The sequence below is a fragment of the Haliotis rufescens genome, unplaced genomic scaffold, assembly GCF_023055435.1.
Source record: "Haliotis rufescens isolate VD_foot unplaced genomic scaffold, xgHalRufe1.0.p SCAF_21, whole genome shotgun sequence".
NCBI classification, from domain to species: domain Eukaryota; kingdom Metazoa; phylum Mollusca; class Gastropoda; order Lepetellida; family Haliotidae; genus Haliotis; species Haliotis rufescens.
In genome coordinates this window covers 12,869,907-12,881,924 of record NW_025963902.1, presented here as the reverse complement: position 1 = coordinate 12,881,924, position 12,018 = coordinate 12,869,907, and the positions used below count along the sequence as shown (strand labels likewise).

At 40.7% G+C, this 12,018-nt stretch overlaps 1 protein-coding gene across 3 annotated transcripts in view; it reads left to right on the top strand.

Annotated features, from left to right (window-relative positions):
• The window catches only part of LOC124117352 (piwi-like protein 1), a 28,702-nt gene that overhangs the window by 1,033 nt on the left and 15,651 nt on the right, over positions 1-12,018 (top strand). The window contains exons 2-9 of one of the 3 annotated variants that reach the window (XM_048401261.1): positions 663-886; positions 2,978-3,102; positions 6,814-6,894; positions 7,154-7,342; positions 8,175-8,286; positions 9,405-9,528; positions 9,902-10,019; positions 10,909-11,026. In XM_048401261.1, coding sequence (XP_048257218.1) covers positions 698-886; positions 2,978-3,102; positions 6,814-6,894; positions 7,154-7,342; positions 8,175-8,286; positions 9,405-9,528; positions 9,902-10,019; positions 10,909-11,026 — 1,056 coding nt within the window. In that variant the 5' untranslated portion in view covers positions 663-697. Of the gene's footprint in view, positions 1-662; positions 887-2,976; positions 3,103-4,143; positions 4,282-6,813; positions 6,895-7,153; positions 7,343-8,174; positions 8,287-9,404; positions 9,529-9,901; positions 10,020-10,908; positions 11,027-12,018 lie in introns of those variants that run through there. The other 2 variants (XM_048401263.1, XM_048401262.1) reach the window with 2 other exon arrangements.

Below are 12,018 nucleotides of genomic sequence, written 5' to 3'. Positions count from 1 at the left end.
ATAATTGTAGATTGCAAGAACCACAGGTTTTCTGAATGCAAGCTCAGGAAATATGAGAATGCTGTTACATGATGTAGATAAATACTGTCTAGGAAATGACAAGAAGTCTGGTATCTATACCAGCATTAGAAATTGGCACCAGTCCTAAACTCCTTGCCAAACTGCCCAATTGTTAAGGTATCCTATGGACTAGTCAAAATTTGCCATTTTTCAGGGTTTTCCTGTGTTTTCATTATAAGGACTAGTTCGTTAAACTGTTAGTTTCTATTGCTGTAAGTGAAAGCTCTGTATGCAATGATATACCATATTCGACGTAATAAGCGCCTGCTCTAATAAGCGCCCACGGCGATATTTGCTAATATATTGGCTAGTGAACAACCCCAATTAGCACCCCTTCCAATTGATCAATGTACACAAGACTTATTTATTCGTGTAAAATACGCACTGGTGTGTTATATGCACCTTTGATTATGGGCAATTAAATTCTGGAAAAATATATTTGTCGTATATAAACATATCAGGCTGTCGGCATAAACCACGAAATATATTTTTCAACTTTTATTCACCAAAATAATATTCTAATAAGACCCCCCTGTCTAATTTCGAGAGCCCTGGCGCTTATTACGTCGAATACGGTATATGAAATTTCCATAAATCTTCAGGAAAACTGTGTGAACATGACAAGCGTGTGACCCTGATGACCAACTACTTCAGCTTGAACTTCCCCCGCAACCTGGTCCTGTACCAGTATCACGTCGACTACAACCCCCCCTGCGAGTCCAAGAGGATCAGAACTGCGCTGTTGTATGTTCATGAAGAGCTTATTGGTAGAGTGCATGCTTTCGATGGCGCCATGCTATTCCTACCAATTCGTTTGCCAAATGAGGTAAGGAATACATTCTAGTTTGATGGAAAACATGCCAAATACCCTGTTTGTTAAGGAAATTCAGACAAGTAGCTTTATTTTAGGAAGATTTTGACAGTTTATCAGTCTGGGATAAAGAACAATTTTTAGTTTTTCACATCCCTGGCCAAAGATGGTTTGTCATTATTTTTAATGCTTGTAAGGATGTCACGATTGTTTTTGTTTAGTGTATTATGCCAAGTAATATTTGTCATGCGTTTTTCTTATCTTACATAAAATATATTGGTTAAGGAACTGGCAGGGTACAAATTTCATGTAGCCGCTGAGAAACCAAGTACTCAGCTTATCCAGTACTCAAACGTGTTCATCTTAATTATGTCCATTTATGTCCCTGGGTCGTGGTTCACAAGGCAAACATTGCGCTATGACTGTCCTAAGTCTGTGGGGAACAAGGGTGGCCCAGTCGTCTAAGGCGCCGCGATTCGCTGTGCAGAGTTGCGTCCCTTGGGCACGCCACAAACCTATGATTGTGGGTTCGAATCCCGGTTCGCCCCGATTATGTTTCTAGGTTTGTCAGCACCATACCTTGCTCGTGGGTTTCACCGAAGTGGTAAACGTCCTTGACCTGCATCACTTCGGGCTTTCCTCCCACATTAAGCTGACACGCTGTGATATAACTGGAATAATGTTAAAAGCGGCGCTAAACCCAACTCACTTACTCACTCACTCACTAATTATGTCCATTTATGTCCCTGGGTCGTGGTTCACAAAGCAAACATTGCGCTTTGACTGTCCTAAGTCTGTTTTAAAGTGTAGGAGATAGTCAGAGCACTAGGACTGCTTTGTGAAAGAGGCCATGTAAGGTTTCTACTTTTCTAAGTGATTTATCTAAAATGCTTTATCTGCCCAGAGTCTGATATTCAGCCCCATGGCTGCAGCAACTGACAGTAAAAATTCCCAATTTGAAAATAAAAATCCCAATTTTTCAGAATTTTACCAAAGTAATAACCTTTAAAACAATTCAATTTGAAACATTATCAAGATTTCGTCCCACTTTGCAGGTCAAAGGCTCTTAGTTTGGAAACCTACATAAATCCCTGTTTGCAGGATAACATTCACATTCCTTTATATGTTCAAGACTTTGGTTGGGCGGTTGGGTAGCCTAGTGGTTAAGGCATTTGTCCGTCACGCCGAAGACTCAGGTTCAATTCCCGACATGGGTACAATGTGTGAAGCCCATTTCTGGTGTCCCCCGCCGTGATATTGCTGGAATATTGCTACAAGCGGTGTAAAACCTCACTCACTCACACTCCGACTTTGGTCTCATGGATAGTGTGTCTACCCAGAGGGCATGAGTTCACTGGTTCAATCCCCTGGCCGCGTCATAACAAAAGAGGTTAACAGCAGTAGAAACTAACATTTTTGGTCCACTAGTCCTTATAATGATAATATATAGCAAAACCCTTAAAAATGGCAAATATCTACTTGTCCTCATGATACCTTAACTATTGGGCAGTTTGGCAAGGACTATGGGACTAGTGCCAATTTCTAACCCTGGGTTAAGAGATGATACTTGTTGTTACCCTGCCTGGCACTCAGCATTAAGGAGCTAAAACAAGGACAGGTCGGCTGGGAGTGAGTATCCTGTCTGGCTGGGGTAGGGGGCACGGGTGGCCCAGTCGTCTTAGGCGCCGCGATTCGCTGTGCAGAGTTGCGTCCCTTGAACATGCCAGAAACCTCTGATTGTGGGTTCGAATCCCGGTTCGCCCCGATTATGTTTCTAGGTTTGTCAGCACCATACCCGTGCTCATGAAGTGGTAAACGTCTGAGACCTGCATCACTTGGGGCTTTCCTCCCACATTAAGTTGACACGCCGCGATATAACTGTAATACTGTTAAAAGCGGCGTTAAACCCAACTCACTCACTCACTCACTGTATGGGTTATGATATCCATGTTAGTCTGTACCATGGTATCTCAGGGGGCTAGAAATAGAAAACTGGCATTATTTTGGACGAACGCATGCTCGCACAAGCTCACACAAGCATACGTGCCTGCAGATCAATATAAACTTTTTTTTATAACCTAGTAAATAACTTTCTGGTTGGTGTAGGTGACGGAGGTATATTCAACGCGACAGTATGACTCGGCTCGGATCAGGGTCACCATCACGTTGAGGACAGAGCTGCCCCCCGATGTTCCACAGGCCATTCAAGTGTTCAATATTATCTTCAGAAGGTAAGGCACAGCTAACTTATCCTTCCAATACATTTATAAATCAATTGCCTCTGGTATTGTAGGTATCTTGCTATCTCATTGTCACCTTGTGAGAGGGACTACTTTCAAGTGAGACCTGCTTAGAGGCTTTTACAGAGGAATTGTTAGACTTAGATTTTACAGTTGAGTTATATCAATAGCTTTTAATATGCATCTAATGTTGATTTTTGACTCCAATTCAGAGCTCCAGACAACTTTTTGAGCAATTGAGTTTTTACTCTAGGGATTCTATTTTAATTGGGTATTTTACTCATACAGTCGTGCCTCGTTTATACGGACACTTGCAACATTTAACAATTCGTCCGTATAAACGAATTTCCGTATAACTGAAACCAGCTTCTTACTGGAAGAGTTACTTCCCTTCAATTATGCAACTCATGACAGATGACAGAGCAAACAGATACATCCACTCAATCTTTATTCATACACGTTTCAAAAAGTCTGTCATGGAAGTTTGAACTGTCACCAATTGTCGATTTTCCCATGGTATGTCCAAATTCAGTGCCATAATGCTTACTGATGGTGTCTAAACTTGCTGACGGGTGTTTTTCTTCAAACAGACAAATTTCCCTTTTTTCGCATGCTGTAACTGCGTGTCGCTTACGTTTCGCTGGTTGACAGGCCATTCTCACACAACTTTGACCTCTGACCTCCACAGACGCCATATTTATCGAAGGGGATTACATGTACAATAAACAAGCTCGTCTCAAACGTAACTCAGTGTGACTTGGTTAATTGACTTCTCACGAATCAAAGGATTACCACCAGCGGAAGGATGACCACCAGCGGAAGTGTATTGTCCGGATAAGTGAGACAATTTTGTGTGCATTTCAGTGTTTTGTGTATGAAAATGACCGTCCGGTTCCGGATATCTGAAGTCCGTATAAGCGGGACATGACTGTATACACAGCTTATCTGTAGCTCTTGCAATTTCTATGACTTGAATCGAACCTGCAACCTCACATATCATGTTTAGTATTGTTACCCACTGTGTTCCCACAGAGCCACCAGGGCAGGGATGAAGGGTGTTCAATCTTACATGTCATGACTTCAGTTGTCTGCATGCTGCATGTGGTTTTTCTTTCGCCTGCCGTCATCGTTTTGATTTATACCGCAACAACTGTATTGTTTCACTGTAAGGTATCCCAATGTTTTTTTACTCTTTTTGCTTTTAGACGGTTCATAACTTAGTTCAAACTCTCCTCTGGGCCATTTTGTAAACATAATTGATTTATCTTTTGTATCCCAGGGATTTATCTGGAACTGATCAATATTTGGCCCCTTGTCTGCATAAAATTTTTAAAAAATTCCCAAATCGAACTACAAATAGGTCTTCAGCAACCCATCCTTGCCGTAAAAAGCGATTGTGCTTGTCGTAAGAGGCGACTAACGGGATCAGGTGGTCAGGCTCGCTGACTTCGTTGATGCATGTCATCGTATCCCCATTGCATGGATCGATGCTTATGATATCAACATGATCAATGACTCGATTGTCTGGTCCAGACTTGATTATTTACAGACCGCTGTCATATAGCTGGAATAATGCTGAGTGCGGCGTTAAACAACAAACAAACTATAAATTTACCACTTTATGTTCATATACTGAACTAAAAATGTTAGGGAACATGAATATTTTTTTAATACCGTATATCGCTGTGTATAAGGCGAGTTTTTCGTACCTAAAATGAGGGGGCTAAGAAGGGGGCTCGTGTTATACACGGAGTCGAAGATCTCACATTTTTTTCCACTCGCGATGTCAACCGGCATCCGATAGCCAGCCCAGCATTTGACAATAAAACTTCGCATTTTGTCCTAAATAACTGTTCAAATAACTATTTCCATACATAAACATGATTTGTATCTCTTTTCCTTGAATAAAGTTTAATAATTTCTGCAAATAAAGTTGAAATGACCCTCTCCTCGATGCAGATTGTCAAACCAGCTGACACGGTAAAACAATCAACATCCGTGAGTAGAGAGCCGGAAGTACCAGTAATCATTTGCATATTGCACATGTGACCTAACATGTGATAACCGGTGAAGCTGAAATCAATTCCCGCTGTTTTTACAGTTGTATTAACAAGTGTTGGAGACGGTGTGTACAAGTGATTGTGGAATAAACACGCTGAATGTGAAGCGAACATAAGCCTAGTTAGTTACAACATAGTTAATTGGCGATTAAATTACTCACCATTGTCTCTTATATGTTATTACTTCAGAAATGAATTTTATTTTACGGGCACCAATTTGGTGTCGTACCGTGTAAACACAAAATGGCGACGTGTGCTGGAGTTACACACGCGACCTATCATTGTAGAAAAAAAACAACGCAAGATAAACATATTTTTATTGCATATATAAGGTTTGTGTGCGCACTTGTGATGTGTGCGAAATACGCATCAGTCGGAAAGCGCACATTAAATCTCCCAAGTAACTAACTTACTAATTTGTGATGTCCGTGTGCGAAATACGCTACAGTCGGCAAGAGCACGTTAAATCTTCTACCGGTACATCAGTCAGACTTGTGATGTGTTTCATTCCAGGTCGCCTTATACACGGAGTATAGGATTTTGGGTTGATTTTTAAGGCGTGTACAGGGGGGTCGTCTTATACGTGGGGTCGCCTTATACACAGCGATATATTTTTGTAGTGAAGACTGAGCACACAATTTCATAAAAATATCCAAAAAATATTTATGATCCCTTTTCGTGTTCAGCACAGTTACAACAAATGTTATTGCTAAGATGTTATTCACTGACAACAGGACCAATATAGAGGAAGACTGACTGATATAGGAGATTTAACGTGCGCTTTCCGACTGTAGCGTATTTCGCGCACGGATAGAGGAAGAGGATTAAACACTTTTATATACCTGATATTGTACATCAATTGGGAAATGTTTAATTCTAATGTAAGCCTTCTTACTGCCATTAGCTGCAGAATTTCAGCATATGACAACCGCTAATCAGGTCCAGCTAAATCCCTGTTGGAATATCAGGGCCAGTCATCTGTTGGATTTCTTTGTTAGCTTCTACCCTTCTACCTGTTATCTTATTAATTTTGTTGTCCTTAGATGTCCTTAGATGTACATATATATATGATCTCTGCCTCATGGCATTCATTCACCTGATGAAGGAGTAAGTGTATACTCTGAAAGGTGTTCCTCATAATAAAGAAGTTGACATCCATATATTCTCTTCCTTATGTGTATCACTTCTAAATGCCTTGCAAAGACCTAATAATATTACCGTATTCGACGTAATAAGCGCCCAGGGCGCTCTCAAAATAAGAAATAGGGGGCTCTTATTGGAATATAATTTTGGTAAGAAAAAAACAGAGTTGAAAGATCGTATATTTTTAGATTTATGTACCTGAAATGATACAAAAGAAAAGTCTGTGCTTATTATACACGACAAATATATTTTTCCAGAATTTAATTGCCCATAATTAAGGGTGCATGTAACACACGAGTGCCTATTATACGCGAATAAATAAGTCTTGTGTACATTGATCAATCGGAAGAGGTGCTCATTGGGATTGATCACTAGCCAATATATTGGCAAATATCACCGTGGACGCTTATTAGAACGGGGCGCTTATTACATCGAATACGGTAATAATTTTATTCTCATGTCTGAACAATGAGCTACACATCTGTTCTCTCTGTTGCAGGTTGTTGGCACAGCTAGGCATGAAACAGGTTCAGAGACACTACTATGACTTTGATAGCAGAATCAACATCCCTAGGCATAGGTGAGTCCTGTGCATGCTTAGTGAATGAGTGTGTGAGTATGGTTTTACGCCGCTTTTAGCAATATTTCAGCAATATCACGGCGGGGGGCACCAGAAATGGGCTTCACAGATTGTACCCTTGTCTGGAATCGAACCCGGTCTTCGGCGTGATGAGTCAACGCTTTAACCACTAATTCGTCTTTTCATATTAATATTATCATGATTATATACAATAATAATGTTAATGATGTTTATCTCATAATTTACTTCCTGCTTTCAGCCTGCAGGTAATCCCTGGTGTGGCAGCGTCGATCCTGCCGTACGAGGACCAGGTGCTGCTGAACGTGGATGTGGCACACAAGATGATACGGATGGACACATGTCTGGATGTCATGTCCCTGGAATACGCGAGGCGAGAGAACATGGATGATGTCCGTCGGAGAGTAATAGGCTGCATCATCCTCACCAGGTAGACTGCATCCTTTATATCTATAGCTGCATCCTTTATATCTATAGGATGCATCCTTTATATCTATAGGCTGCATCCTTTATATCTATAGATTGCATCCTGTATATCTATAGGCTGCATCCTTTATATCTATAGGCTGCATCCTTTATATCTATAGATTGCATCCTTTATATCTATAGACTGCATCATTTATATCTATAGGCAGCATCATTTATGTCTTAAGACTGCATCCTTTATATCTATAGGCTGCATGGTCCTCACCAGGTCGACTGCATCCTTTATGTCTATAGACTGCATCCTTTAATTCTAAAGACTGCATCCTTTATATCTATGGACTGCATCCTTTATATCTATAGGCTGCATTGTCCTCACCAGGTAGACTGCATCCTTTATATCTATAGAGAGCATTGTCCTCACCAGGTAGACTGCATCCTTTATGTCTAAAGACTGCATCCTTTATATCTATAGGCTGCATTGTCCTCACCAGGTAGACTGCATCCTTTATGTCTAAAGACTGCATCCTTTATATCTATAGGCTGCATTGTCCTCACCAGGTAGACTGCATCCTTTACATTCCAAGGCTAGATCCATTCCCATGATTCTTTTGATCACAAATTACCCATCCTGGATTTTTATGAGCCAATTGACCTGCTAACCTACCCAGCCTAACGTACCAAACAATGTGGGAGTTACAAGCCAGCTTCAGTGTTGAGATGGCATTCTGAATAACAGACGCTCTATCCACTGGACCACAGCCGCAGCCCCAGTGATTAAGGTAATACATATGGTCTGATCCTATGAACACAGCTCTACTTCTTACCTTCTTCAACAGGTACAACAACCGAACCTACCGAGTGGATGACATAGACTTCGACCTCACCCCGAAAGACAGCTTCAAGCTCTCCAATGGTACCGACATCACCTATCAGGAGTACTTCCAGCAGGTATGCTGTTACCATGGCACCCAAGCCATCCTTTTAGAACTAGAAAGTAGACTTATACAATAAGATGAAGCACTGTGTTTTTCAATTTGTTGGTGTTATTGTGTATCTGATGCCTGGAAATGTTTCCATGGCAACTGAACCTGCCTGGGTAGCAGACTCTAACTAGTTCAATCTTAAGTTAAAATTAATGTGGTTTCAATATTCCTATCAATGAATAGTTCAATTCAAATTCTTTATCCATATATTTCAAATTTGGGATTGATAAAAAATGGAGTGCTTATCAAGAAAAGTATTTATGCTCAGCTAAGAGTAAAGCGACCCGTGAAGATTCCGGGGTAGGATAGGTCTTCAGCAACCCATGCTTGCCGTAAAAGGTGACTATGCTTGTCGTAAAAGGTGACTATGCTTGTCGTAAAAGGTGACTATGCTTGTCGTAAAAGGCGCCTAACGGGATCGGGTGGTTCCAACCAGAAATGAGACGAGATAAGATATAAGTATGAGTCAGGATAAGTATAAATGGCATTTTAACCATAAAAAATACATTTAAGGCTTAAAAAATAAAAGAATTAGTTCTCAGGCAATGTTTTTTGAAAATATTTTGCGTGTGGACGGTTCTAGTTGTTCAAACTAGTATGTAACCAATAAACAGTTCTGTAATTAATAAACAGTTGTGTACAATCAACCTGGGAAAGGGCCTCCCTACAATGTATTCCTTGATGAGTAAAATACTGGAATACAGTATTTGACACTTGTTGGACTTGGAATATATCAGGATTTTTAATATATTTTTTTTAAATGGAGAGAAAAATGAAGTGTGTGTCGAACTTTACAATGATGCGGGTGGTGCCTGAGAACCAAGACTTTTTTTTTTCAAATTGTTTTATTCATTGCAAAATTGTTAGTTAGAAGAAACACCCATACCTTGTAAATACATTGAACTATGGGCCTATGGCCTTTCAGTTTGCAGTGAATAAAACAATTTGAGACAAAAAAAATTTAGCCTAATAAAACATGACATTTAGTTCCTATTCCTAGTTAAAATCGAGAAAATCTGAAAAAAATCAGTGTGACCTATGAAGATGGCTATTTCACTCTTGATTATTCTGTTGTTGATCCAGCACTACCAAGTAAACATAAGAGATCCCGACCAACCACTCCTGGTCTCCAGGCCAACAGTCCGGGACCGGAACCGTGGCCAGACTGCACCCATCTACCTGGTGCCAGAGCTCTGCATCATCACAGGTATGGGACTGACCATTGACATTCCTGGGGGTAGGGGTGGGGCGGGGCGATGCATTTTGCAATGTAAGACCCGTTTTATCACAATACAGAACTTGATTATTGATCAGATCATCCTGACTGGGCACCACCATTTGTTTTGAAGCAAACGCAAGTGATCAAGAGGTGGAATCTGATTGGTCCATAGGAGAGGCTTAGAAGGGACATAACTGGTAATAGCCACTGGTGGCACTACGATCGAGCCCAGTAATTCCAGCCTTGGTAGTTCGGTAACTGGACTTTTAAAGTCAGTTAACTCTCTTGCCAGGGGAAGATGGTTATTTTGGTACCATGTGTATAAGGGCAGTGGTATAAAGGAGCATGTGGTTTGTTCCAGGGCTCCCCGATGAGATGCGTGCCGACTTCCAAGTGATGAAAGATGTGGCAGTTCACACCAGGATTCCCCCGGATGACCGGGTTGCCAGACTGCTGAGTTTCAGGAACAGGCTTGAGAGGTGAGTTCTGTGACGCCTTGACACTGGAGCTTCCAGTGAAGATCCGGGGTAGAATAGGTCTACAATGCTTGTCGTAAAAGGCGACTAACAGGTTCGGGTGGTCAGGCTCGTTGGCTTGGTTGATGCATGTCATCCTGTCCCAATTGCATAGATCGATGCTCGTGATGTCAATCACTGGATTGTCTGGTCCGGACTCGATTATTTAGAGACCGCCGTCATATACCTGGGATATTGCTGAGTGCGAGTGTCATGAGTATCTGGTATCGATTTGCGCAATTGGGATACGATGACATGCATTAGTCTGTCAGCGAGTCCAACCATCTGATCCCATTTGTCGCTTCTTACGACAAACATAGTCATCTATTACGACAAGAGGTGTGGTCAGGTAGCCTAGTGGTTAAAGCGTTCGCTCGTCATGCTGAAGGCAGGGGTTTGATTCCTGACATTGGTCGTTGTATGAAGCTCATTTCCGGTGTCCCCCACGGGGATAAAAATATACTCGCTCCCTCCCTCCCTCCCTCCCCCACTCACTCACTCACTCACTCACTCACTCACTCACTCACTCACTTGCATCATGAACTGCATTCAACTTCAGCTATTGTAGATGATGTTGCAAAACCTTGTTCAGTTTTTTTACATTGTTTCTTCATTAAACAATGAGAACAATCAATTTAATTTTGTTTTATATCTTTCCACTACTGATCACAGGCACTGTCAATTCTTCTGTCCTGTCGTCCCTACAGAATTTGTCTGTTTTGTTTGTTTTTTAACTCTCCACTCAGCAATATGACAGCTATAAGAAAGTAAATAACCAAGCCTGGACCTGACAAACCAGTGATTAATATTATCATGCGATTATGTTTACAAATCAATGTCTTCTGCTTTTCAGAAATGAACAAGCTCGACAAGAAGTTGAAAACTGGGACTTTCACTTCTCGGAAACACTGGTGGAAGTGGCTGGGCGTCTCCTTCGACCTGAACCCATCATCCATGGTGGAAACACCAAGGTGAGTGGATATTTGTTTGGAAGAAAATTGTTTTTACAGAATATGTAGTTCCTTGCATCTAGTTTGCATGACCTGACTGTCTGAGGTCATCGTACCCCACTGATGTGGTTTGTAGTGTTGGCAGGGTTTCGCCTTACCTTTCAACACTGGGGGTCCATGGGACATCTGATGACTCTTGTTTACTGTATCGATACAAGACGATACACTTGCTGTAATAAATTATTATACCCCCAACATTTTCTTATATAGTTATACCAAGGTTCCGTCCGTCCATCTGTCTGAAAACTTTGTCCGTGCGATTTTTCTTAAACTATTCAGTGGATTCATCTCAAACTTAGTACATATGATCTGTGTCATATGGAGGGGTGCAGTCAAAAGTAAAAAATTGTTTTTATAAATTTCAATTTTTTTATGAATTTTTCAAACCCTAACGTCTGTCTGAAAACTTTGTCCGCGTCATTTCTCTTAAACTATTCAGTGGATTCATCTCAAACCTAGTACATATAATCTGTGTCATATGAAGGGGTGCAGTCAAAAGAAAAAAAATGTTTTTTTTAATTTTTCATTGTTTTATGAATTTTTCAAACCCTAACGTCCGTCTGAAAACTTTGTCTGTGTGATTTCTCTTAAACTATTCTGTGGATTCATCTCAAACTTAGTACATATAATCTGTATTATATGGAGGGGTGTAGTCAAAAGAAAAACATTGTTTTTATTAATTTTCCATTTTTTTATGAATTTTTCAAACCCTAACGTCCGTCTGAAAACTTTGTCCGCGTGAATTCTCTTAAACTATTCAGTGGATTCATTTCAAACTTAGTACATATAATCTATGTTATATGGAGGGGTGCAGTCAAAAGAAAAAATTGTTTTTATTAATTTTCCATTTTTTAATGATTTTTTCAAACCCTAACCCTATCCTAGCTATTCAATTTGAAACTACTGACACACTAGGCGGGTCGGGGGTATTAGTGAGCCACGCTCACTTTTGC